Source organism: Aedes aegypti, chromosome 2 (assembly GCF_002204515.2).
Source record: "Aedes aegypti strain LVP_AGWG chromosome 2, AaegL5.0 Primary Assembly, whole genome shotgun sequence".
NCBI classification, from domain to species: Eukaryota; Metazoa; Arthropoda; class Insecta; order Diptera; family Culicidae; genus Aedes; species Aedes aegypti.
The window spans coordinates 437,760,405-437,786,834 of NC_035108.1; the positions used below are offsets into that span (position 1 = coordinate 437,760,405).

The 26,430-nt window shown below is 35.5% G+C and overlaps 1 protein-coding gene across 2 annotated transcripts in view; it reads left to right on the forward strand.

Moving 5' to 3' along the window:
- The window catches only part of LOC5568000 (ras-interacting protein RIP3), an 899,140-nt gene that overhangs the window by 85,250 nt on the left and 787,460 nt on the right, over positions 1–26,430 (forward strand). For both annotated transcript variants that reach the window (XM_021847835.1, XM_021847836.1), the window contains exon 2: positions 6,870–8,112. In XM_021847835.1, coding sequence (XP_021703527.1) covers positions 7,630–8,112 — 483 coding nt within the window. In that variant the 5' untranslated portion in view covers positions 6,870–7,629. The remainder of the gene's footprint in view (positions 1–6,869; positions 8,113–26,430) is intronic.

Below are 26,430 nucleotides of genomic sequence, written 5' to 3' on the forward strand. Positions count from 1 at the left end.
TGATAAATAAGATATTTACAGTACTCAATTCGTATTGAGTACTGTAAATATCTTAAAAAAACAAATCAATGTCTCCATCGGGATTCCATCTACTTTTAAGTTTCTCTATTGAGATTCTGTTCAGAGGATTCGAACATTACTTAAAGAGTAGAAATAGCTAACATATCACAGGCAGAAACTATAGAAAGGTAGTGAAGTTCGAAACCGTAGAAACCCCTAAAGGTTAATGTCGACTGGCCTTTTTCTTCATTTGATATAATATTTGCATAGCCCAGAAAACCCAATTATTAAAAGAAACAAAGAAATATTGAATACTAGATGGTAAAATGTGACGAGAGGTTGTAAAAAGCTGAAAACAGAAATAACATCAAAGATTACAATATAAAATAAGACCTTAGCAGATATCGGTGCTTTATTTTTTATTAAGGGAGATATCTTAGAGTATCGTGACTTGTGTACGTAGTATATTAAATAAACTTAAATTTTGTTTAAATAATTCGTCTCCCTCTCTTGGCACTAATACTTTGGAATAAGTATTTTCTGAATTTTTTTTTGCTGAACCTAAATATGTACAGTTTTTACCAAAATTTAGAGCCATTTCTTCAAAGTCCTATAATAATTTGCGACCTGATTTGAAAGATATGCAAGAGATATCGAACGTGAATTGTTGAAATTATTTTCGAAAGATTGTTTATGATAATTTGGGCTTTTGTTGTCACCACGGTGCTCCCCAGACCGATATTATCAGAAAAAATCTCCATAATATCTGTGCTCACCAGTAGTTTTATAATGCTAAGCTGCATGTCTGGGTAAAAAGAAAAAAAAAACGTGGGTCCGTTTCGAAGTTACGCCCTTTTGAAGGTTTGAAGTCCCCAAAATCAAAGGAATTCAGTGACATTTCAACAGTTTTTTATTCATCGTAATTGTTGAAAGAAACATATCATCGAAACTTGGTTTAAAGTTGTTTTGTTCGGTTATATGTAACCTCCAGGAGGAGTTCTGAATGAAAAAAAAAATCAAAATACAACATTTAGAGCTACGCCCTTTTTGAGGCGTAATCATTAGAAGGATTGATTTCAAATAGATGGAAGAGGTAATCTAAGTTTGTTTGTCAGGTTAAAATGTTGTCAATGATAAACCACAATTACATATCATAAAACTTATTCAAAAGTAACAGATTTCTCATAGGCTCTACGGAGCCGAAAAATAATCGTAGGGCTCGTTTAGAAATTACGCCCTTTAAAAATATAAGTCCACAAATTCAAAGGAAATCAGTGACATTTTAACATTTGTTTTTATTTATCGTCATTATTAAAACAAATATTATCGAAATTGGGGCTGAAGTTGATTTTTTTAGTCATCTGTAGCCTCTGGGTGCAGCTTTGAATTGAAATTTAGAATTACGCCCTCTTTGAGGCGTAACCATTAGAAGCACTGATTTCAAATAGATAAAACAGGCATTCGAATACCGTTGTAACCGTTGTTTACAATGAACTGCAATTATATTTCGTAAACATTTTTAGGATTAACTATTTTTTCATGAGCTCAAGCGCTATCAGACATTACGGAATATATGTAATATATTTAAATATATTTAAGAGCATAATAATACAGTGCCCGTTCGGTTTTGGCACAGTTAAAATGCGGCACTCTAAACAAGGGGAAAAAGTCATGATTTCGGGAGGAAGGTGTGTTTTCATGTTATGAAATTACACCATGACCAAAAGTCATCAAGTCATGAATCATTTTACCGTAGTGCCAGCTGTACGTTACGTTTTCAAAGTGTCAATTTAAATCATCAAATCATAAAGTATGTATGCTGAAACCATGGATTAAGTTCATAAATACATAAGCAGTACTCATGCATTTAGATACCTGTCATTTATGATTCCGATTTTGGAGATGAAAAGTGGAAATTTGAGTCAAGAAATCATCTTGGAATCATGAACTAATTTCATGAAAATATGCAACATCAATTATGATCCCGGTTTAAATTTGTCATAGTCATAGGTAAACAAATAACATGAAGATTCGGATCGTTCCGGCTTTTGTGCCGGTAGTTTCGGATTAAACTGTGAAAATATACTTAACAAGTGCTTCATCTCTAGCAGGAACGCGAACATCCGGTGGTTAGGTTTGTAAGCGAAATGTTATCTCAAACATCAATTGAATTGGCAGCTCACGGAATACAAAATGCTGGTTGATAGTATTAGCGATTTAGCAGTCATAAACGACTCTGCGGATGTGGAAAGTGGAACTGGAACATGCCAAAGGTTTATAGAAATATCTTCACTCTACGTCAGTCATTGTCTGGTACCTACTTCATAAGGACTGTTCATTTTATAAAGTGGACACTTTGTTTATGCTATATCTTTTTTATTTATTGATAAAATTGTAATCGGTTTTCTGTGTATTGTTGACCTATTATTCTAAAATGCTATGAAAATATAAAATCTTTGAAAATGCTTTTGGTTGAAGAGCTAAATAGTTTTTCCAAAAACTCTTAAAAAAGCTGTCCGTCAAAGTTTAACATTATTTTTCGCAAAACAAAAATCCTTATTTTTATGAACAAATTGTATGTTTGTATCCTTTACTATTCTACTAAAGGTAAAGCTTTAAAAATATCAATTATATTCCACCATTCTATGACATTAGGTAACTTTAGTGATTTACCCATTTATGGCCAAATTTGCTGATACACCATCCTTTCACTCCCAGCAAAAGAGAAAAGTAAAAAGCGTGTTCAAAATTAGTTTGGATTACTAAAGAAACTATATTAGTATAAACGAAAGCTAAATCGTGAGATTAAACCACAGTCTTAAGTATAAATTTTACTGTTTATGGTAGTTTTACTAAAAAGTCTCATACTTTTAAAATCATGTACGCATATTTATCGATCTACAGCAAATTGTAAACAGTTTTCTCCGAATTTTTCAATTGGTAATCTCAGAATAACATATTATGAAAATAATATGTGGAAAATAAAATCGATTTTATTACAGCAGTGTTGCCAATTTTGATGATTGTCAATGTACTTTGATAGGTCTTCTAAGAATAAAACAATTGTGTTTCTGTTGTGCTTTGAATGTGACGTGGGGACTTACTAAGTAACTCTATGAAGGCGTAAGTTATTTTTCATATTAATACTATATTAGGACTTCCTTCAGGACGTACTTTTACACAAAAAATTCTACTCATATCAATTCTCATCAAATTTAAAAAAAAATTTCTTTAAAAATATACGGGAAAATTGATTTTATTATATCTGTAAAATTGTTGCTCCAAAAATAACTTGATTTTTTCCATCAGGCTTCTGATTGATGATGCTTTCGAAGAACAAGCCTTTTTTGAAAATAGAAAATATAAATTATCGAATTTTCCAGCCAATTTCTTACAATCATTGATTTTGATAACCTCAAAAAAGTCGACCGATCTAATTGTTGTTCCATATTCGTGTGAAATTTAATTATTTTGGAGAATTTTTTTTATCACAACATTGTACAATACTAGTCGAACGATGCGCAAAAAACTGATTGAAATTTCATTGATTAATAAGAAAGATACAGCATGCACAAGGTGTCCACTTTATAAAATGAACAGTCCTTAAGAGCTTTCACGCACAAATAGAACATAATTATGGCAATTAATTAGTCAGTCCTGGGAAATAGAGATAATCTCTCACTTATCTTTACAGCTCTGATTAGATCGTAGTATATAGAGCTATTAAACTCAGTGATTAACAATATAGACCTGACTCTTTTAATACAGTTAGACAAATTTTGAATAACAATACAATACCAACAATAGAAAGAAAAAGCTAAGAGACAACTCATAACATGTACAACTCATTACAGAATGTAAGAGTACCCCTAGATTTGTACGTGGTGTTGTATGCACCGGCTGGGAGAGAAAATATTTGAGAGTAGTGGCGCGGGAAGTGGGTAGGACAGGTAGGACATGTACTACGCACAAAAACATCTAGGTATGACAGTCAAAGAATCGTCTTACCCACGATTCAACAAACAAAAGAAGACCAGCAGGAATCTTGAAAAATAAATTAAACTATTTATCATCTGTTCAATATACATACAAACTTGATCAACGTCGTACTTATTCTTATTATGGGTAGAATACGCGATAAAGTTTTTCATGGTATTTTCATACCTAGCAAAGCGTGACACAGTTTGTTAGATTTTCTCTGGTTGGGAACCTAGAATTTCCTCCAAATAATTTTTTTTCCTCCAACCAAATTCTCTAGGAGATCTTCCAAAGACTTCAACCGAATTTCTTCCGGGGAAATACAGAATGGTTTATTCCTGAGTGTTTGAAATAAATACCTCAGGAGTTTTTTTTTCAAGATACCTTTAAAAAATTCCTTTGCTTGTTCCCTCAATAATTCATCCACGTTTCCCCCCAGAAAAGTTCTTAGAACAAATCAATTTTTTTCTAAGAATTTTTCTAGCATTTCATCCAAATATTGTACTCCTGCAGTTTTACCAAACATTTCTTAAAAAGTTTCTCATAACATTCCAAAGCAATCTTGAAAAGCTTATTCAAATGTTCACACCAGTTTATACTACAGCATTTTTTCCAATAATTCCTCTGATCGTTGCTACACCAATTTTTATAGAGATTATGGTCAATCTTTTTCGAGAAATTTCTTTAGAAAATCCAGCAAAATACTGTCTCGATATTCGATTGATTTTTTTGATTATCTTTGCGAAATATCTAGGAATTCTGCTAATACTTCCTCAAGATTTCAGGAATTATTTCAAAGATCCTTGGTCATTAAGGTTGACTTAAAAATTAACCCAAGTTTTCTCAGAGATTATTCTATAATTTTATCTAGAAATACCTCAAAGATTTATTTTCCAGAAACATTTCATTGGTGTTTCCCTAGAGACATTCCTGGAAGAATTCTTGAAAAAAAACTTTCAAGACATACTTGAGGATTTCTATAAAACTCTTAGAAGGAATCTCTAGAGCAATTCAGATATTGGTGAATCTGGTATCTTTAAAGAAAGCCCTAGTTAAAATCTCATATAAATCGTAGAAGGCAATTTTAAAGGAAATCTCTGGAAGTTATTAATTGAATTTCGGGAGATGTTTGAACCGGGAATCTTGACGGATGTCTCAGGGCAATCTCCTTGTAAAATCTAGGTTAAATTCCAGAAAAAAATCTTGGAGGAATTCCCTAGAAAAGTTCGTGGCGAAATAATCACTAAATGAGCTCCTTTAGAAATTTCCGGAGTAATATCTGAACATTTGGGGAAATACCTAAACAAATTTCTGATGAAATTCCTAGAGAAGATCATGAAAAAACACATACGGTAATACTCCGCCGCGTAATTCAATTTCCTATACGTAATTAAGGCACTCAGGCGCTACCATGCTTGTAAAGATTAAAAGCTTTCTTAGTCTTGTGGTAACGAGTGGTATGACAATAAGTAGCAAAGGGCTGTCAGTGACAAAAACCTAGTTTTGAGAAAATCTACTTTGAAGTTTTTCCAGCAATTTTTCATTCTTTACAAATTGTATGGCTTCGAAAAACAAGCCAGTCTTCTAATAATGAATGTTATTTTTTCTGTTGAGTGAAAATATCACCTGAAAATATCGTTAGAACGTTTGGAAATAGTACAATTTCTTCAAATAAACTCAAAACCAACCAAAATGTCACTTACACTCTTTTGCGTTTGATCCCCTCAAATATAATAACTTTCAATTTCCAGTCCAGGGTTGAAATTTTCCTTAGCTTCTCTGTGCACGAATATTTACCAACGTTTGTCCTACCCATGGTTTTTAACGTGGACGCGCCTCTGTTTGAGACAATTTAACACTCTACTTAAGAGCAATAGATAAGATTATAGACAATGTATTTACCAAGCTAAAAGACAAAATTTAAAAAAAAAACACAGACGATCAAATGTTGTACATGAAATCCCTTATAGAATTTGTGAAAACAAAATATTCATTGGTCAATCGATTCATTTTGTAAGGTGAAGATGCATCGAAGCTACACCTCGATTTTTCATGATCACAAATCTAAAAAACCAGACGATCGTTTATGCTGAAAATTTAACTCACTGGTCACTCGCTGGTGATGACCAATCGATCAAATTTTCATCGCGAATAGTTGTCAGATTCTCTAGATTTATGCTCTTGAAAATTCAATGTCAGGCCTCGATTAGTTCAGTCAACATACAATTAACAAATTTCTATAGGATTAATAAACTAAACGAATCGGTATAACAGACACACGATTAATAGCCGAAATATTCTACTTAAAATCAGCTCAGTCAAGCTAATCAGCTTGACCATGCTGAGGGTTGTGGGTTCGAATCCCGCTGGTCGAGGATCTTTTCGTAAAGGAAATTTTCTCGATTCCCAGGGCATAGAGTATCTTCGTATCTGTCACACGATATACACATGCAAAAATGGCCAATCGGCAAAGAAAGCTCTCAGGTAATAACTGTGGAAGTGCTCATAAGAACACTAATCTGAGAAGCAGGCTTTGTCCCAGTTGTGACGTGACGCCAGAAAGAAGAAGAAGAATATTGTAAACTTACAAAGAGACTGTTTAATTCAGGTCTTCATAAAACGGTCTGATGGATAAGTTAAAAGTAGAAGAGCAAGACATACAAAACATGCTTACTATACGAAACGAATGATTGAACAAAACGGTTACGGGTCATTTGACCGAAAGCCTTTTGTTGATTTTAGGTCCCAAACCTTTAAGAAAACCCCCATGACGAAGTGAATCTAAATTTACTGAAGTGGGATACGTCTTCCTACATATTTGAGAAACATTGCACCGCACCATCTATGCACCATCTAATGTGGATGTTTTCCTTTCTTCTCCTCCATTCCAGATATATTCCAGTAAACCACTCCAAACTGCAGAAGAAGCAAAACGGGCCCGGAGTGCGTGATTCTTTCCGCCATCCAGGATTTTTCCCTCTATCTCTCTAATCGAGTGTAGTGCTGCCGTCAACCAACCAGAAGAAGATGTTATAATAGTGCCGCGACCTTTACAGTGTGATTTTTCCCAACAATTCTCGACCGTGAGTCAGTTTGGAATCTCTCCGTTGTGTTGTTTGATATTATTGATGTTTTGTTGCGTTTTACCTTAACTTGAGGTATCGCTGCCGATTTTTATCGTTTGGTTAAGGAGAGGTGTGATTTGTGTTTGCGTGCGTCACGACCTGAAGTGTTGTTGAACCACCCTTCAGTTCTACACTATAAGAATCAAAAGGGAAGAAGAATCGGAATAGAGCACAAACCTCTTCCAACCCAGAAGTGGAATCTCCTGTTGGGAAATGTGAAAGTGAGCGCGTGGATCAATGATTTTGCATGCCCGCCGGTCGGTGAAGGAATCGATCCAACAATACGAGAAACGACAGTGCCCCAATGCCAATGTCGACTGAAGCCTCCCCACGCTGCTGGAAAGTCCTTCTTCCGTTCGTTTATTTTGGGTTAGTGCTGTAAGACCGCCCGCGTGTGCGGTGAAGAAAGTTTGATTACATTTAGTTTCCTTCCGGTTCCGGATTGAGTGACCCCCGTCTCACCCTTTGCTGCAAAGGGTTGAGTTTGCCTTCTGTCCCCTCTCTCTATCTCGTATTTTAACGCAAGATGATGAATCCGACGCGATCGTCCACCATGTGTGGCAACGGCAATGTGCCGTCCAAGTTCTACAAGTTGTGTCGCCTGTGCTTGGCCAATGTCGGGGACTGTGAGCTGGGCGAATCCTCGATAGTGTTCCAGCAGTCACAGCAGCAACAGCAGAGAAAACGCCACCAAAATGGAACCACTGCCAGTGAACAGCAGCAGCAGCAGATGATGGCCATGGACCAGGACTCCGTCGCCGGTGATGGCGGTGGCGGAGGAGGAGGTCGTGGTCCAATGGTGGGCCCCGGTATTAGCAGTTCGAGCCTGTCTAGCTCGTCCAGCTCTAGTTCCAGCTCCAGTTCGAGCAGCAGCAGCAGCAGTAGCAGTAGTAGCAGTGATGACGATGATTACGACAACGATGACGACGATGATAACTTCTTCGACGGGGCCGACGACGGGTCCAATGTGGACCTGGCCAAGCGGATACGGACGTGTCTGGCTATTAAGGTAGGTTATGGCTTTTCCTGTGTTTTACATTTTGATTCATATGGACAAAAACAACGTTTTCAGTTATTATTTGATAGCAAATCAAACAGTCTCTGACTGGACTAAAAGTTCATCCTCCACAATGTAACAAGCCTTGAGAAGAAACTTTAGTATTTTAGAGATTGTAAAATCTAGCCTTCTGAGTATTATAATTTCGTTGGTGGGGCCTTCCTTAGCCGAGTGGTTAGAGTTCGCGGCTACAAAGCAAATCCATGCTGAAAGGTGTCTGAGTTCGTTTCCCGGTCGGTTCAGGATCTTTTCGTAATGGAAATTTCCTTGACCTCCCTGGGCATAGAGTATCATCGTACCTGCCACACGATATACGAATGCGAAAATGGCAAATTGGCAAAGAAAGCTCACAGTTAATAACTGTGGAAGTTCTCATTGAACACTAACCTGAGAATCCTCTCAGGGTTCTCTTCAGAATCATCTCAAGATTTTCAGAATCATCTCAGTATTTTCTCAGAATTCCCTCCAGAAATCCTCTCAGAATTTCCTTCTGTATCCTATCCGGATTCTTTTCAGAATCCACTAAGGATTCTCTTCCGAATCCTCTCAGGATTTTCTTCCGAATCCGCTCAGGATTCTCTTCAAAATTCTCCCATAATTTTCTTTAAAATCCTGCTTCAGAATCCTGTTCAAAAATATTCAGGATATCCTGTTTTGGATTCTCTTCAGAATACTGTTCAGAATTCTCGTCAGAGTCCTGTTTAGGATTCTCTTCAGAATCCTGTTCAGGATTCCCTTCAGAACCCTGTTCAGAATTATCTTCAGAATCCTGTTCAGGGTTCTCTTCAGAATCCTGTTCAGGATTCTTTACCTTCAAAATTCTCTTCAAAATCCTTTCCGGGTTCTCTTTAGAATCCTCTCAGGATTCTTTTTAGAATCCTCTAAAAATTCTTTTCAGAGTCATTTTCAAGATTCTCTTCAAAATCCCTTTCAGGATTCTCTTCAGAGTCCCTTTCAGGATTCCCTCTAGACTTCCCGGATTCTTTTCAGAATCTTCTTCGGATTCCCTTCAAAATCCTCCTAGGATTATCTTCAGAATCCTCTCAGAAATCTCTCCAGAATCCGCTCATAATTCTCTTCAGCATCCTCTCAGGATTTTCTACAGCTTCCTCAATTTCCTCAGATTCCTCCAGGATTTTCTGCAGAATTATTTTTAGAATCCTCTCAGGATTCCCTTCAAAATTCTTTCGGGATTATTTTTAGAACCATCCTAGAATTCTCTTCTGAATCCTATCCGGATTCTTTTCAGAATCATCTAAGGATTCTCTTCAAAATGCTCTCAGAATTCCCTTCTGAATCCTCTTAGGATTCTCTTCCAAATTCGCTCAGGATTCTCTTCAAAGTCCTCCCATAATTCTCTTTAAAATCCAGCTTCAGAATCATGTTCAAGATTCTATGCAAAATGCAATATTCAGGATAATTTCTTGAGAATCCTGTTCATGATTCTCTTCGAAATCCTGTTCAGGATTCTCTTCAGAACCATTTCCAGGATTCCCTTCAGAATCCTCTCAGTATTCTCTTCAGAATTCTCCTCAGAATCCTCTAAAAAATTTCTTCAGAGTCCTTTTCAGGATTCTCTTCAGAGTTTATTTCTGGATTCCCTTCAGAAGACCTCAAAGGGAGTCACAGCTTCAATAAAGTTGGGAATCACTGACCTTCTTCTTTCTGGCGTTACGTCCCCACTGGGACAGAGCCTGCTTCTCAGCTTAGTGTTCTTATGAGCACTTCCACAGTAACTGAGAGCTTACTATGCCAATGACCATTTTTGCATGCGTATATCGTGTGGCAGGTACGATGATACTCTATGCCCTGGGAAGTCGAGAACATTTCCAACCCGAAAAGATCCTCGACCGGTGGGATTCGAACCCACGACCCTCAGCTTGGTCTTGCTGAATAGCTGCGCGTTTACCGCTACGGCTATCTGGGCCCACAATCACTGACCCTGTCTATTGAATAAGAAACTTTTTATCAATGAACTGAAAAACCTCTTCAATTTTCTCATAATCCCATAATGAAATAACGCTACTGCGTTTGAAATCTCAAAAAAGTAGGTCACTTTTTAGCAAGTCTGTTCGAAACTCCTACAGAAATCTGTACACTTTTTCTCCTGGTTAAATGAAATTCGTTCAATTGGGTACTTTTGAATAGAATGAATCTCGATTGACCAGAGCATTCTTAGAGGTTCCTTCTAAGTTCTCTCTAAAAACTATTCAAGAAATTCAAAAAAATATTTCGGAACTTCGTTAGAGAAATTTAGCCTAGAAATCCTTAGAGAACAACGCTACGATTTATGTAAGAATTACTTCGTATGCTCGTTATTTTTTTCAAAAATTTTATCCTGATTAAAATATTTTTCAATTTCAAATAAATTCAATGCGCAATTCTTCACATTATTTCGCCATACAATCTTTCTCTGTGGATTTCTCTTAGTATTTCTCCAAAAACTTCGTCGAAATCAGTATTTTTGCAAACCGTAAAAAAATAGCAAAATAATTGTTTAAGTAATACTTTAACTAAAGCTTTGATAGACATTTTTACTAACACTCCATTTAGAATCGTTGAAGAATTATGTTTCATATTTCCTAGAAATTCTTCTAGGAGATTCGTAAATGTCTTCCAAGTCTTTGTTTATTTCAAACTTCTCCTGAGTATTCGTTAGTCAAAATTAAACTTTCGTACATGCTTCCTGCAACTCTACCAAAAAATATTTCAGATTTCAAAATCTACCCCCTCCCCCTAATTCTGCCATAAATGCTTTTAACAAGTAAACTATTTTCGTGAGCTTCAAGAATTCAATGAACCATGATTGAGGGCTTTCCAGTATACACTGGAAGTTCTCATGATGTTCATCAACGTCAATATGGCAAAAAAGGCAAACAGAACAGGAAATTAAAAAGGAACAAAGTGCAGAAATAGCTCAAGACAGATATAACCGTAGAGGCATAATCAAGAAACACAGAAAGTACTGAAAGACAGGAAAGATCAAATGGCAGAAAGTACATATAGTTGATTATGAGGGCAAAAGACAGAATGTGGAAAGATTCTCAATGTAAATAAAACCAAAGGCAGTGAAGATCGGATGTCAGAAAGTACTGAAGCTCAGAATGGACAGGTTGAATAAAAATATCAAATAGCCCAAAAGGTAGAAAGAACTGAGAAAAAAAAAAAACAAAAATGATTAAAATACAGTTGAACCTCCATGAGTCGATGTTCCATTACTCGATATCGACTCATGGAACCATATTGAAATCAAATTTTATGATTATTACGATGGTCCCCTCAAACGGCTCTCCATAGCATTGCTGTTCCATAACTCGATATTTCCATGAGTCGATGGTCCCTTCAATATCGACTCATGGAGGGTTGACTGTATACAATAAATAATTTGGCAGAAAAAAAGAATACTAAAATACATTGAATTCCCGAAGGTATGAAGGAAATGTATCAAGGAGCTAGAAACGGAAAAGAACCGGAAGGCAAAAAACACAAAAAGAAAACAAAAGAAACTACTTAAAAGTATCATGATTGGTAGGTAAATACAAACTTTATTGAAAGATTTGTTTCGTTGTAACTATTGGCGTGGCCGGGTATAGCAATATTCATGCTTTTGGTTAACTTGTTCATATATGAACAAAGAAATTCTTTAATTGCTGGAGAAATCTTTAAATGAATAACTGGAGAAGTCACTTTTTGCATCTCTTGAAGAATTCCTTTGTGGAAAAAACTTCTCGAAGGATCTGTGGACCTGTTTTGGAAAAAAAATAAAAGTAACGTTGGATGAATTGGAGAATGGAGGAAACTATGCAGATGAACTAAAGACGTGCAAAACGAAATGTTGCTGATTCTGATTCATTAAAAACTGTAACGACATCATATTTTAACATTTCTTGTCTTAGTCAATGACTGTTTGAAAGTGTTCAATGCAGTTACTGATTCGGAAATACTGGAAATTTAGAAACGTATAGACCGATAGTGATCAACATATTAGAAATTCTGCAACCTTTAACCGGGCCGCAGCTGTAGATTAACGGTCACCTAATTATTTGTCAAAATAAGTTTGTATAGCGTTTCGATCTACCTTGTCGTAAGCGCTTTTACACCAAAAATTCAATAAATCGAATGTATTTCGATAAATAACTTCATTTCATTTATCCACTTTGAACTTTTTCACCAAAATCGCGTGAACGAAGATGAACCGAGCGAAAAATGATTAGTGATCGGCTGAGCCACGCCACATATTTCTTCCCGCCGACTTACTTCACTTATTTACACAATTGAAAACCTTCGTACTGAAGAATTTCATTCCAATCAAACACCGTAAAGCTTTTAAAATTCACGAAATTTTAAGAAATTCCCTCAACGACCGCATAAAATTGAGAATGTAAACAAAGTTTTTCATTCGTCCGGACTGAGACAAAAAACTTGTGTGTATATCAATGTGAGCGTGATGCTCGGTGTAAAACGGTTCCTTTGATTGTCGTGTTTTCGCTGCACTGTGAGCACTGCCCATAACTGCATAACAGTCACATTCGACATTTTTGACAATTTCGAGTTAATACCGGGGAGGGTCATCAAATAACAAATACTTTCGATCCACTTACTAAAATCTGTGAGATTGTTCTAGAAAATTCGAAAAAAATACCAAGTTGTTTTGTCACATTGGTAATTGTAACCGCATAACAGTCACATTGAGATTATACAAGAGCGTTATAATGCAGTGGCAACGAAATTTCTATCAGAATTTTTTTCTGACTATTCACCCAATAAGCGATAAGAGTTGTACAAAAATTCAGCCTCAAATAAGCACTTTTGAATTCTAAGTGATATTTTGAAATATCCGTTCTCTCCCATACTGCAATAAAATGCAAACTTGGTATCCCATTTACTCAATGCCTACTTTTGTCGAATGTTACAAATATGCAGTTATGGGCAGAGCAGCTGTCGTGATTGTTCGATCAAAAAGAATAGTTTGGGCTGTATTTTGATGGCATCAATGAATTTTAAAGGAAATCCATAATCCATAACGTTGAAGTGTTGTATTTTGATCACTCACTTTATTACAGTGATCCGTTATTAGGGAGACGATTCAAAACTAATTGCGACCGAAATGAAAACAGGTACGACGAATAGAGGCAACTCTATTACATTTTTTCCTACAAACGATTATCAAAATCTGATTGTACAAAGCCAAAGCCTTCTTGGAAAAGAATTGTTTGGCATCGGTTTCTATCAGCAGGAAAATTGTTCAAAGCTTAATAGGATAAATATTAGCACCCTACCTAAATGCAGAATTATATATGGATACTTTCGACTTGTGCTTGTGAAGGAATACATAGTTCACTAAACTGAAAGCGGTGTCTTTTTGAGAATTGTTCATTGAACCTCCACAAACCAGGGCCCAATACAGAGACCACCACCCTTGCAGCAGGTAGTAAACTGAACTTGATTTATGCGCTTGCCCCCTTTCAACCGCTCTGGCTAGGGGTGAGTGATTTTTCTTCTCGCAATTAGTCGGTAGCAAACAACCATCAATCGCAATCGCCGTCGGAGAGTGTAGTTCTTGGCCCCCGAAGGGACCCCAACTGCAAGGAGAGTCAATCTAACACACAATTAAGTTGAACATAAATCCAACTCGTGTTATAAATTAACCGATGCTACAATCTTGCACGCGGAGCATAAAATTACAATCCTTGGAGCGCGTGAACGTGATCTGCTGTGAGTGCTGGGTGAGAGGGGGGTCCCAGTCGCTATCGGTACACTCTACTAATGGGGTAATGGCACCGAGGGTACACTATAGTTGTTACCCCGGTTGCAGCAAGAGTTAAGTGCATTTATTTGTATCAAGTTTTACCCCCCGGTTGTCCTCACAATGCTCAGAGAGGGTCGTATCGATCCTCGTAAGGCAATTGCCTGGGATGGGGGGACAAAGGTACTATACTCAACAGGCGTTGGTTCCAAGACAACGGCGGCGCGATGGCATTAAGATTCGTGTAGCTATTCATTTCGAAATGGAACTTTGCGGAAATCGAATAAGAGTAAGCGTGCAGATGCCGAAGGAGAGAGCATCGCCAGCTCATTTAAAACAGCTTCCGCTAATTTGATCCCGCTTTGTTTGCGGATTGTTTGCTAAGAAAGGAGTGGGAGTTAATGAGTTTGGCTTGGGAGTTCGGATGGGGTGGGGTAAGGCAAGAATGGTGTGTTGTTTCGCAGTGGCTCTCCCTGTGGTTGCGTGGGAGTACTATTGCATTATGCATCTGGAAGAAGAGAAAAGCGATCAGCATTCAGCAGAATCATCCTTACTTGCAATGTACATGACTATTTGTGCGATAGTTGTTTCAGAGTGTAGCACACTTTGTTCGAGCATCGTTGCCTTAGATATTTCTTTTTGTGCGACATAAGAGCAAATATTCGTTCACAGCATAGTTTCATCCATGTAACCAGCCATAGCTTCGAGTCTTTCCATGTTAGGACATTCCAAACATGCGCGACTGGGATGGTTTTTTATCTTCTTTATTAATATCATTTTCAAACATTACAGTCATTTTTTATATCTAGGTGTTCTGTGTTAAGAATACTACCATGCTAATTTTGTAACACAAAATTAAGCTTTTGTTAACATTTGTTAACAACATACAGCCGACTCTCCACATCTCGGTGTTCTGCATCTCGATATCACTCCCTATGTCGATGATTTTGTCGGTCCCTACATTCTCCTTATCTTGATATCTTCCTATCTCGATGGACCCTCAGATATCAACATCTCGACAGTCGACTGTATTACATTTCATTTGCCGTAGCAGATCCGATTTTTTACAGGTGAGTTGATTTTATCTGCTTATAACAGAACACGTTTTTTTAGTTTTACGATCAATACTTCATGCCAAAAATTGTCAAATTTGTTACACGTAAAAGTTGATGAGTGGTCGAATGCCCATGTCGGAATCCGAACTGTTCATTGGCAAACATTGAATTTTCGTTGAAGATGACCATCATTCTGTTCAAAATGACTCAAAAAGGTTAACTGCTGGAGGAAATCAAGCTGATTGAACGATAGCTATCAGCTTCGGCAGGATTTTTGTCTGGTTTTAAAATTGGTACAACCTTGGAATTTTTTCCATTTGTCAGAAAAAAATGCAAACTGGAAACATTATATATATATAAATATATCAACTACGAACAATAAGCTACTCACTAGAAGTATCATGATGAGAATGATTTTATATATAATTTAAAATAGTTCTCACTTCTTTCAAATCAGTCCCTCAGGACCCCGTTTCCCTCTCCTGGCTGACGAAAAAAAAAAAGTATCAACTGGCATTGCTACATAGGGGAATATATATATGTTTTTTTTTCGTCTTCAGTATTCATGTTTACGTTATATTGTGTCATGAAATTTATTATGACGCAATTTTACGTAAACAATTACTTGCTCTAGGAATTCAGTTAAAAACCAAACTTCTGTCGAAGATCTTACCCAATATCATTTGAACATCTCATCAAAAATCCTTAATGGGTTTTGCTGAGGTTTTTGCCAAATATCTGTTAAATTATTTTAAAATAATTAACCTAGGAATTACTCCAAAAATTTGCCAAGGAATCCGATATAGTTTTTTCAAAAAATTTCTTCAATGATCATTCCAATAATGTATTTTAAAAATCATTCTTGAAATTCTAAATAATACAGAATTAACACCAACCCAAGAATTCCAGGAAAGAACATTTCCAATATCTTAAGCAGAGATCTTTAAAAAAATGCTCCAAAGATTTTTCCAGTAATTCGCTATGACTAGTGTTGAAAAAATATCCCAGCAATTTCTACAGAAATGCTTATTGGGCTTGTTCAATGAAGTTTGCAAAATTTTTCAGATAATTGGAAATAGTTTACGAATTTTCTCTATAAATTTTTCCAAAAAATCCTTCATGCTTTATTTTGGGAACTACTCTACTGTCCATAACTGCATATTTGTAACATTCGACAAAAGTAGGCATTGAGAAAATGGAATACCAAGTGTGCATTTTATGGCAGTATGGGAGGAAACTAAAATTTCAAAAAATTACCAGGAACTCAAAAGTGCTTATTTGAGGCTTATATTTTGTAAAACTGATATCGCATACTAGGTGAATAGACAGAAAATAATTCGGAGAGCAATTTCATTGCTATTACATTACGAGGCACATTTATAATCTCAATGTGACTGTTATGCGGTTATAATTACCAATGTGACAAAACAACTTGGTATTTTTTTCGAATTTTCTAGAACACCCTCACAGAATTCAGTAAGTTGATCGAAAGTATTTATCATCTGATGCATCTCCATGGTATTAACTCCAATTTGACAAAAATGTCGAATGTGACTGTTATGCAGTTATGGGCAGTCTAGGAATCACATAAAATCTTATTACAATTCCTGCAAGAATTTCTCCAGGCATTTCTCTGATGTTCCATCAGAATTTTTTTTTAAGAATTGTTTATCAACATATTTTTGGATCAATTTTAGGTTTTTCTTGAGAATTTCATAAAAAATTATATAGAAATTTACGAAATTTGGAAATTTCCATGAATTATTGTTACAATATCCTCCAGATAAAATAACAAAGTTCATCTTAGTTCAATCCTATGATTTTCCGGATATTTTTTTTCTAAGAATAACTTCAAATATTTACAAAGGGATTCTTCCAAGTATACATTTGAATATACAGTTGTGTTCAGAATAATAGTAGTGGAAGCCGATTTTCATACAAAGTGCTCAACTTTAGCATGCTGTAACTTTGTTTCCCTATGAGCAATGTGCATGAAATTATGACAGAGAACTACAAATATACTCAATTTCATTATCACGAAATATGAAGTTTTTCACACTACCGGTTAAAAATTTAAGCACCAGGTGAAATCGCTCACAATAATAGTAGTTTTTCTTTTGTAAATTTTTGTTCAGCAACTATTTTGTAAAAGATTAGCTTGTTTATACATTTATAGCCTGATGTGGAAATTGTTGACACGATGAGTAAAGAAAAAATCAAAAACTCAAAACATAGCGGATATTCAAATTATAAAAACTACTATTATTTTGAGCGGTTTCACCTGGTGCTTAATTTTTTAACCGGTAGTGTGAAAAACTTCATATTTTGTGATAATGAAATTAGGGATATTTGTAGTTCTCCGTCAAAATTCCATGCCGATTGCTCACAGGGAAACAAAGTTGCAGTATGCAAAAGTTGAGCATTTTGTATGAAAATCGGCTTTCACTACTATTATTCTGAAGATAACTGTAGATCATAGGAAAAAAATATTATTCTGAACTTCATTCAGTGTTTCCTTTGGGCTTTATTTTTGTAATTATATTTTATCTATAAATATCTCTCAGGACTCCACTAAAAATTGATCTGCAAAATTCAAAAATTTTCTCAACTAAAATAAGTCTGGATAAATCTTTCTAATACTTTCTGAAAAAAAAAATTAAAAGAAATTGTAGAAACTTCAGGATGGATTTTTCAGAAATTCTTAGGAAAATAGATACTTTTAAGAACTTTGAGCAATGCTTCCTTCTGGATTTAATTTTTATAATTATAGTTTAGTTATGTATATCTCTAAAAACACTATCAAAAATAAATCTGCAGAAGGAAGGAAATATTTCAAAATATTACTTCCTGAATTCCATAAATTTCTGCAACAGTCAATCTTAGAAAAAGTCATGGATAAATCCTTGGAGGACTTCATAAAAGAGTATTTTTAGAAGAAATTCCTGACTCAAGAATTGATTTTTCAAAAATCTACGATTTTATTACGAATCGTTTAAGATAAAATGTTAAGAATAGCTCCCGAGAAAATAACTGTTAAGAATTTCAAAAAAAAAAAAATATTGCATAGTAGCTTTTATATAATTCGGGTGCATGCCGTTAGGCCGAATGTCATTAGGCCTAAAGCCATTAGGCCGAAAGAGTCGTTAGGCCGAAATGATGATTAACTTCTATTTCAAGGCTCACCCATTCATCAGTTTTTTAATTTTTCAATCAAAGGCTATTCTTTCTAGTGAATTATCCCTTTTTTTTGTTTTTTTTTTTAATTTCTAAACATTACATTCATTTCTTATATCTAGGTGTTCTGTGTTATTAGACAACACTATCATCCAAATTTGGTAAAACAAATTTAAGATTTTATTAACATTTTTTAACAACATATTACATTTAATTTGTCGTAGTAGTTCAGATTTTTTACAGGTGAGTTGATTTCATCTGCTTATAATAGAAAAAAAAAACGCTAGTGAATTATCCTGACATATCCCTGTTAGTGACTTATTCGATCTTACGGTTTATTGGAACAAATTGTTGGTCATTTTCGGCCTAATGACGCTTTCGGCCTAACGGGATAGAACCGAAAAAAACTAGAAGGAATCCAGTAAAAAGTACTTGAGAAATCTTTGCAGTAGTTTACGGAGAAATCTCTGCAATAAATATTAGTATAAATATCGTGAATTTGTGTTTTAAAAGTTTTGCACTCATTAGATAATATGATCAGAGGAAAAACTGAAATCAAATCCTGGAGAGATTTTTTTAGGAGTTCTGAAACATTTTCTTGACAGATTTTTGACGTATTACTTAGAGAAATACTTCGAAAAACTAATTTGGGGTGTCTGCAGACATTCGTGAGTTAGTTTTGGAAGACATGATAGTGGAATCTATCATAGGAAATGTTCCAATAGTGAATTTTCCAAACCGTTAATCCACATGTTACTCGGAAAACAAATTTATCCAAGACATGTTTTCAACTCCACTCTCAAAACTGTGGATGAAGAAGCAGGACGGGTGTCCATCATATACAGTTGTGTTCAGAAAAATAGTAGTAAAAGTCGATTTTCATACAAAATGCTCAACTTTGGCATGCTGTAACTTAGTTTCCATTTGAGCAATCGGCATGAAATTTTGGCAGTGAACTACAAATATACTCAATTTTATTATCACAAGATTTGAAAATTTTCACACTACCGGCTAAAAAGTTAAGCACCAGGTGAAATCGCTCAAAATAATAGTAGTTTTTCTTTTGTAAATTTTTGTTCAGCAACAATTTTATAAAAAATTGGCTTGTTTATACATTTGTAGCTTGGGTGGAAATGGTTGAAACGACGAATGAAGAAAAATTCAAAAACTCAAAATACAGCAGATATTTAAATTATTAAAACTACTATTATTTTGAGCGATTTCACCTGGTGCTTAACTTTTTAGCCGGTAGTGTGAAAATTTTCAAATCTTGTGATGATAATATTGAGTATATTTGTAGTTCACTGCCAAAATATCATGCCGATTGCTCATATGGAAACAAAGTTACAGCATGTCAAAGTTGAACATTTTATATGAAAATCGGCTTTCACTACTATTATTCTGAACACAACTGTAGTTTTACGTTCCATCCTAAAAACGTGCCAAGATTGTATATAGTGATCGTTTTCGCTTAAAATTCGTGAATGAACTTTCAAAGCCGCTTTCCCCTCCCTGAAGAAAATCCTGGCTACGGACGTTTTTTTTAATTTTTTGGCAATTCGTTTGTCATAATTTATTTTTTTCTTTTTATGCTGGAATTAACTTCTGAGGCAAATTTTTAGATAATTTGAGCAAAGAGAAAATTTATTTTCAAAGCAGATGAAAAAAAAAAACGGATTTAGTACTTCGACTAGAGTCTAGTCTATTACACGACACTGAAGACGGCCTTACAGTTGAGGTCGAAATACGCGTATCTGTCAAAGGATACGAACTCTAGTGGAATTAAATGGTATAGTACTAAATTCGATTTTTTCATCTACTTATAGGTATTCTACTGAACAGCTCGAAGATTTATTATTAAGGTACCCCGGGGCAAGTGAGAATCCGGGGCAAGTGGGGCGTTTCGTCATAGCTCAACTAGGAAAAGTTTTTCATGGGGGTATTCTTCTAGAAAGTTGAAGATACAATGACAAGGAATGTATTTAGTACTAAACATATTGTTATTTTTTTACCATCTGGTTCATGTAACAGTTGTCAGTTCAGCGCCATTTTCAACTTGCATGACAAATTGTGACACGTTTCACGTCTTGCATTGACTCGCAAAAAATAAATGTGTTTTAAATCGAATTTCCATCAGTAAGCTATAATTTTAAGTATTATTACAAGCTGCTAACGATAAACCAGTATTTTGTTTTCATTTCATATGAAATTTTCGATGGTCTATCTTACCCCAAAATATATTTGTACCTGGGGTAAGTGGGACCTATCAAAACAAAAACCAGAATCAAAACTTTTCGTACACGTTTCATACATTTTACTAGAGAGTAGCACTAAAACATTCAAACAAATGATTTTTATCAAAAAAAGATCAACCTAAAATTACGTAATTGCATAAGAGGGAGAAGAAAATTGTTATTATTCGTTATTTTTAATTGTTATTTTATTTTTGAAATACGACTTCAAAATTGAACAAACACACAGCTGAAATTTGAAATGCATCATTAGAAAGATTACTTTTCTATGTTATTTGAACTTTATTTGTTATTTCTACCAAATTAAGTAGTGATGGAAGACAATTCCATCCCATAAGGTGGTTTTCTATGCATGGCAGATAATAACAAAACATATTTATAATTTCGTCAATTATTGATTGTTTATGTGCTACATTTTAATTACAAATTATAAATGATATATTTTGAACATGTTTAATTCCTCTTTACGCTTTTATTGAGGGATTTTCAGTTAATATTAAATGTAAGGTGACAAACTATTACATAAAAGGTTTCTTCCTAAAACGTAACGTATTTTATGGTTGGTCCCTTATGTACATCAAATATCTACTTAAAATTAAAAATCTATGACTTATCAATCCTATTATTGTAATGGTTGACTTACTGATGTGGATTGATGCATGAAACTGGATGTGTCCCACTTGCCCCGCTTAGCGAGGTAACTGCGTCCATTGGCTCATTCTAAAATTTTCTTCCAAGGTTTTCACAATTTCGAAATTATTCGATTAGTTTCATGCACACACCAGCAAATATGTTGCCAAAACGTGATTGTGTTGTTGGATTTGAAAAATATTGACATTTGAAAATTTTATTGAACAATTTGTTTGAACTATCGTTTTTTTCGTTCCCACTTGCCCCGCGGTACCTTATTTTAAAAAAAATTGTTTTTGTTTGAGTAAAACGTTTTTATTTTTCTTTCTGCAGAACCTGCCATATAATTTTCATAGCAGGATCACGAGTGCTTTGAAATTGCCTTCTCCTCACGTTTTTAAGACGGATCAAGAGTCATCATCTATAATCACGGATTCGATATTTTTTCACATTTTAGTACTGCAATGCCCCTTGCTTCAGCAATGTAATATGGTAAAGTTTCGAGAGCATTGTCAATAGCAAGTTTTGTTTGCAAAGAAATGTTAACATCAAGATTAGAGTCAATATTTATCTCATATATATTCCAGTCGGCTCGAAAATAGTTTAAAGGGGAGCTGATAGGATTGAGAATCGCTTCAACGGATATTTGAAATGTAACAGGGACATGATCAGAATCAAAATCGGCATGAGTAATCAGTTGGCTACAAAGGTGACTGGAATTGGTTAAGACCAAATCAATCGCAGAAGGTTTTCTAGAAAAGGAAAAACAAGTAGGGCTATCAGGCTATTGAATTGAGAAAAATCCTGAAGAGCACTTATCAAATCAAATTCTGCCGTTGGAATTTCTTTGCGAATTATTCCATGAGCTACTCTTGGCATTGAAGTCACCAATGACAAAAAAAATTGACTTACTGCGAGTCAATTTCCGCAAGTCAGTTTGAAGCTAGTTAACTTGCTGCCCAGTGAATTGAGAAGGCAAATATGCAGTTATGAAAGTATATCTACCAAGTTCTGTGTCAACAGAAACACCCAAAGTTTCAAAAACTTTGGTTTCAATTAACGAAAAAAGTTTATGTTTCATACGCCTATGAATGATGATAGCAGCTCTCCAACATGCTTCATCTAGGTGCTTTTTTCGATGAACGTAAAATTCCAGATTTAAGTGATAACTGCTATATTAAATTTACTTGTTTCGATTAGACAAGATTTTTGAAATCAGTGATCCAAGACGCACCACATTACCAATACTTCATTCGCACGAATCGAGAGAAGCAAAGAAAACAACCGAAGCCCACATCTGCGAAATCCATTTTCGTGGTCCCGCAATGCGAACGCGCCATTAGGACCCCACGGCACATAGTCCACGTATGATTCGGTCGGAGATAGATCTCGATCGGAGCTCAAGGTTTATCGCCATCTATAATCCAGGCGGCGCGGCAAGCCCGCATGAGCTAATCAATGGTTAATGGCAAAGTAGCACCAAAACCAACGACGACGACTGCAATGGGGCCACTACCGTAGCCTGCCCGGTGCCTAGATAGGTATCCAACCGTCGCTTATGGCTCCTTTTCTACACCAAGCATTGCTGCCTGCTTTGAAGTTCGTTTGAAGTCGATTTTATTTTATTCTCCGTCGTCGTCGTTGTTGCAAGCCCCCCTAGAGGCACAAAGGCGAACAGACGAAAAAAAAAATCAGTTATGAAATCGTTCCTCTCTGGACCAGATGTTCCCAATCTTGCGAGCCGACCTCCTTTTTAGTTCACAAACGTCCTGAGGATTCTTGGAAATCAACTAAACTTTTAATTGATTTCCAGGAATCTTCAGGTCTTTTGTAGAACCAAAAAGGAGGTCGGGTTCGATACTCTGTGTTTACTCCAGTTCTCTCCAGAAAAAAAAATCCAGAATAACATCTATCAAGGAACCTCTTTAGAAGTTCAAGAAAACCTAACGAAGACCATGCAATGAATCAGCAGATATGCTTCAAAGATACATCAAAAATCACATTTGGAATTCATGTAAGAAATCTACTTTTTCGCCAAGAGTCTACCAAAGATCCCGAAAAGAATTTTGCTAAAATTCATCAAACTCGTGAAGGTGAGATTCTTCGGAATTGAACAGAAGTTCCCCCTGGAATTATTCAAAAAAATCTCCAGGAGTTTTCTCTAAGGGGTTCTAAGACTGCAATATTTTTTTCTGGGGTTTTTAATTATTTCCTAAAAAATTCCTGAAGATCTTGCTAAGAAATTTTTCTAAGGTATTGTTATGAGTTCTTCAAGTATTATCGTATCTGCTGGCTGCTATGAGTGTTAAGGTGAAGATGAATTGAAGGCAAAGTTCAAATTTTCAAGAGCACGGATCTGGAGAATTAAACATCCGTTTGAGCTGAAAACCTAATCGACTGGTTACCATTAGCTAGTGACCAATCGATTAAGTTTTTAGCTTAATCGGATGCTTGGTTCTCCAGATCCGTGCTCTTGAAAATTTGAACTATGGCTTCGATTCATCTTCCCCTTAAAAGAAACTTGCTAATGTGCTTCAAAGTCTTGTTGTGAACCGTTGAATCAATCCGTGAATTTTGTCAGATATCCGTCAAGATTCTCCCCTAATCATTGTCAGGGGCCTATGTCAAGAATCTCATCAGATATTTAGAGTGGAATAAGTGTGAAATTACTAATTCCTCAAATCCTTTCAACCCGTTTGGGAAACCCTGCCCCTTACTGCGTAGCAACTTTGTGAATGGATACCGGAGGTTGTTACGGAGCGGCACACGCGGAGATTGCCATATACCTACTGGTATGAGAGAGTACACGCGCAGTCCGATAAGAGGTCTCCAAAAAGGTCGATCCGGCGCACCTCTGCTGGTTGGATGCGATGCGGGTTTGACCTCGACAAGCGACGACTGAGTGTTGGGCCCCTGTTGTCGTGACGAGTCGCGGGCTTACAAAGATCGACCAACGGCGAGGATTTAGAGTGCGTCATACGCGCGGTTGGGATTTGGAGGAAAGCTTAGTTTGGTGTTTTGAGGTTAGGTACTAGTAGAGCATTGGTTCACTGCGGGCAAAAGTTGCAGCTCTAATGAATGATGGGTCGCTGATCGGTTATCACGAGGTAAAGAGGTAGAGGCCTTTAGTTTGTTAACAAACTAAAGGCCTTTAACTTTCCACCGCGTGATAACCGATCAGCGACACATCGTTCATTAGAGTTGTTACCTGTTATGGAACCTGCACGAATCTTTTCGTTGAAAATTTTTGATTTCCTATTATCTTTATTTTATCAAGAAACGTTTCCAAGCAGACTGTAACGATAAAATTAGAAATACTCGTTAATCCCTAATGCAGTTTTGAGATTTTGGTGGAGAAGTAGGGTAGCTTAAAACACAAAAAATATAAGAATCCCATCTCCCACGTTCTTCTTACAATTCTGCAAAACAAATAATTAATTTAGAGCTATTTTTGTTGTAGTTTTTGCAGAAATTTACTAAATTATACTCCCACGTGGAGCTATAAGCCATAATCAGACTGATATGACAATACTAGAAATGAACGTATTGAACTGAGTTTCTTGAGATCAAAAGTTTCTTAAGAAAATTTTTAACGGGTTCTTTGACAAGTTTTTCTGGATCTTTTCTCAATTGGCTGCAAGATTGTTATTTACATTTTCATCATGAGCTTCATTGGAAGATTGTTCTGGAAATCGTTTTCTAGGCATTGAAAAAGCTTCTAAACCCGTGCTCTGGGAACTTCTCAAAAAGCTCTCTCAAAAATCTACTATCAGTTTGTTCGAGAGTTCTGCTAATGCTGTTTCAGGAAGTAAAACTATTTTGAAATGTGTTGAGGAATTATTGAAGAATTCCACTGGATATCCAAAAGCATTGAAGATTTGCATACAAATGTATATGAAGTAACTAAAAAGATACTTTTAACATCGATAGTACTATCATATTCACGTTGGTGCTAGTATACATAACACAGCGTAACAAAAATGACATTTTTGCTTATCTCAAGGATCAAATTATGTGTCTCGAGTAGATTTGGGTTTGCTGAATCTGATTCCATTATCAGAAATGTTCCAGCACGTCACAATTTTTAGCTACAGGTCGCCAAAGTTGTATAAAACACTGTTTTTATTAATGTTTTCATAGAATTTAATGTATAATTTATCAATTTTTTTGTGATCTAATCCACCAAGAAAGCTATTTTGCACGTAAACTTTAATTTTCGACATAATTTGGTTGAAATTGCATGATCCAATTAAGATTAAACCGATTTTTACAACATGCTTGCGCAGTCTCCATACTAAATTCTTCGTTTCTCTTATATGGGAAAATACAAAACTTTTTTAAACCATCAAAAAATAACTTTTCCGAATCGAAAATATTATAAACTTTGTTGAAAAGTATTGATATACACATAAAGTTTGAATTCTGTGGATATTTAATTGCCTTACAAGCTGGCAAACTTGCATGCAAGTTGGCTAGAAAAGTCAATTTTTGAATTTTCAACAGCCAGTATCTCAAAAACTAGACGTGCTATGATATTTTTGAAAACGCAATGCATTCAGCAACCTTTAATTGAGTGAATAGCGGTATTTTGGTGCTTGAGACAAAAATGTGTTCCACAGTGTAATTGGACATTATTACTTAAGTTTTGATGAAGCGAGTTGCAAAACAAAAATAAATATTTTAAGCCAATTTTGTTTGGATTTTTTCCAGAAATTTACTAGATTACACTCCCACATGGAACTAAAAAGAAGTATCGGTCAGATTGAACTACTCTCTTCAGCAATTATGTTTTATGGCTCGAAAAATAAGACTTACAGAATATTTTAGTTACACAAAAGCACTTTCGTGTTTAGAATATCCCTTTCGGGACTAAAGTCCAAAGAAGTTGTAGCGAACCGTTTGTGCTACATAGAGACGTTCCGATACTTCCGATATATCGGAATATCGATATTTTGCTTTCGATATTCGATATTTTGGTATCGATATTTCCTATTCAATATATCGGTGATATCGATATTTCCTTCCGATATATCGTAAACCAAGATTTAGATAACAATTGTAGGGTTTTCTCCTAATGCAATTAATTTTTATATGTTTGATAGCAGTTTACATACCAGTTTACCATACCATATAATGCATCATATAAAAAAATCATGTCCCAATAGATTAAAATACCGGCAATATTTAGTGTTCAAAGAATTCTTTTAGAATCGTAGAAAATTCAACGCGCGGTATCTAAGCGATACAAGAATTTTGCACCCTTCAAATATATCAAATGATATTACGAAATATCGATATTTTGATTCAATATATCGGTGGTATCGATACTTCGATTCGATAATCGTATCGAATCGAATATCGATACTTCGCAATATCGGAAAGTCCCTAGTGCTACAAGAAAAAAAAAATATAC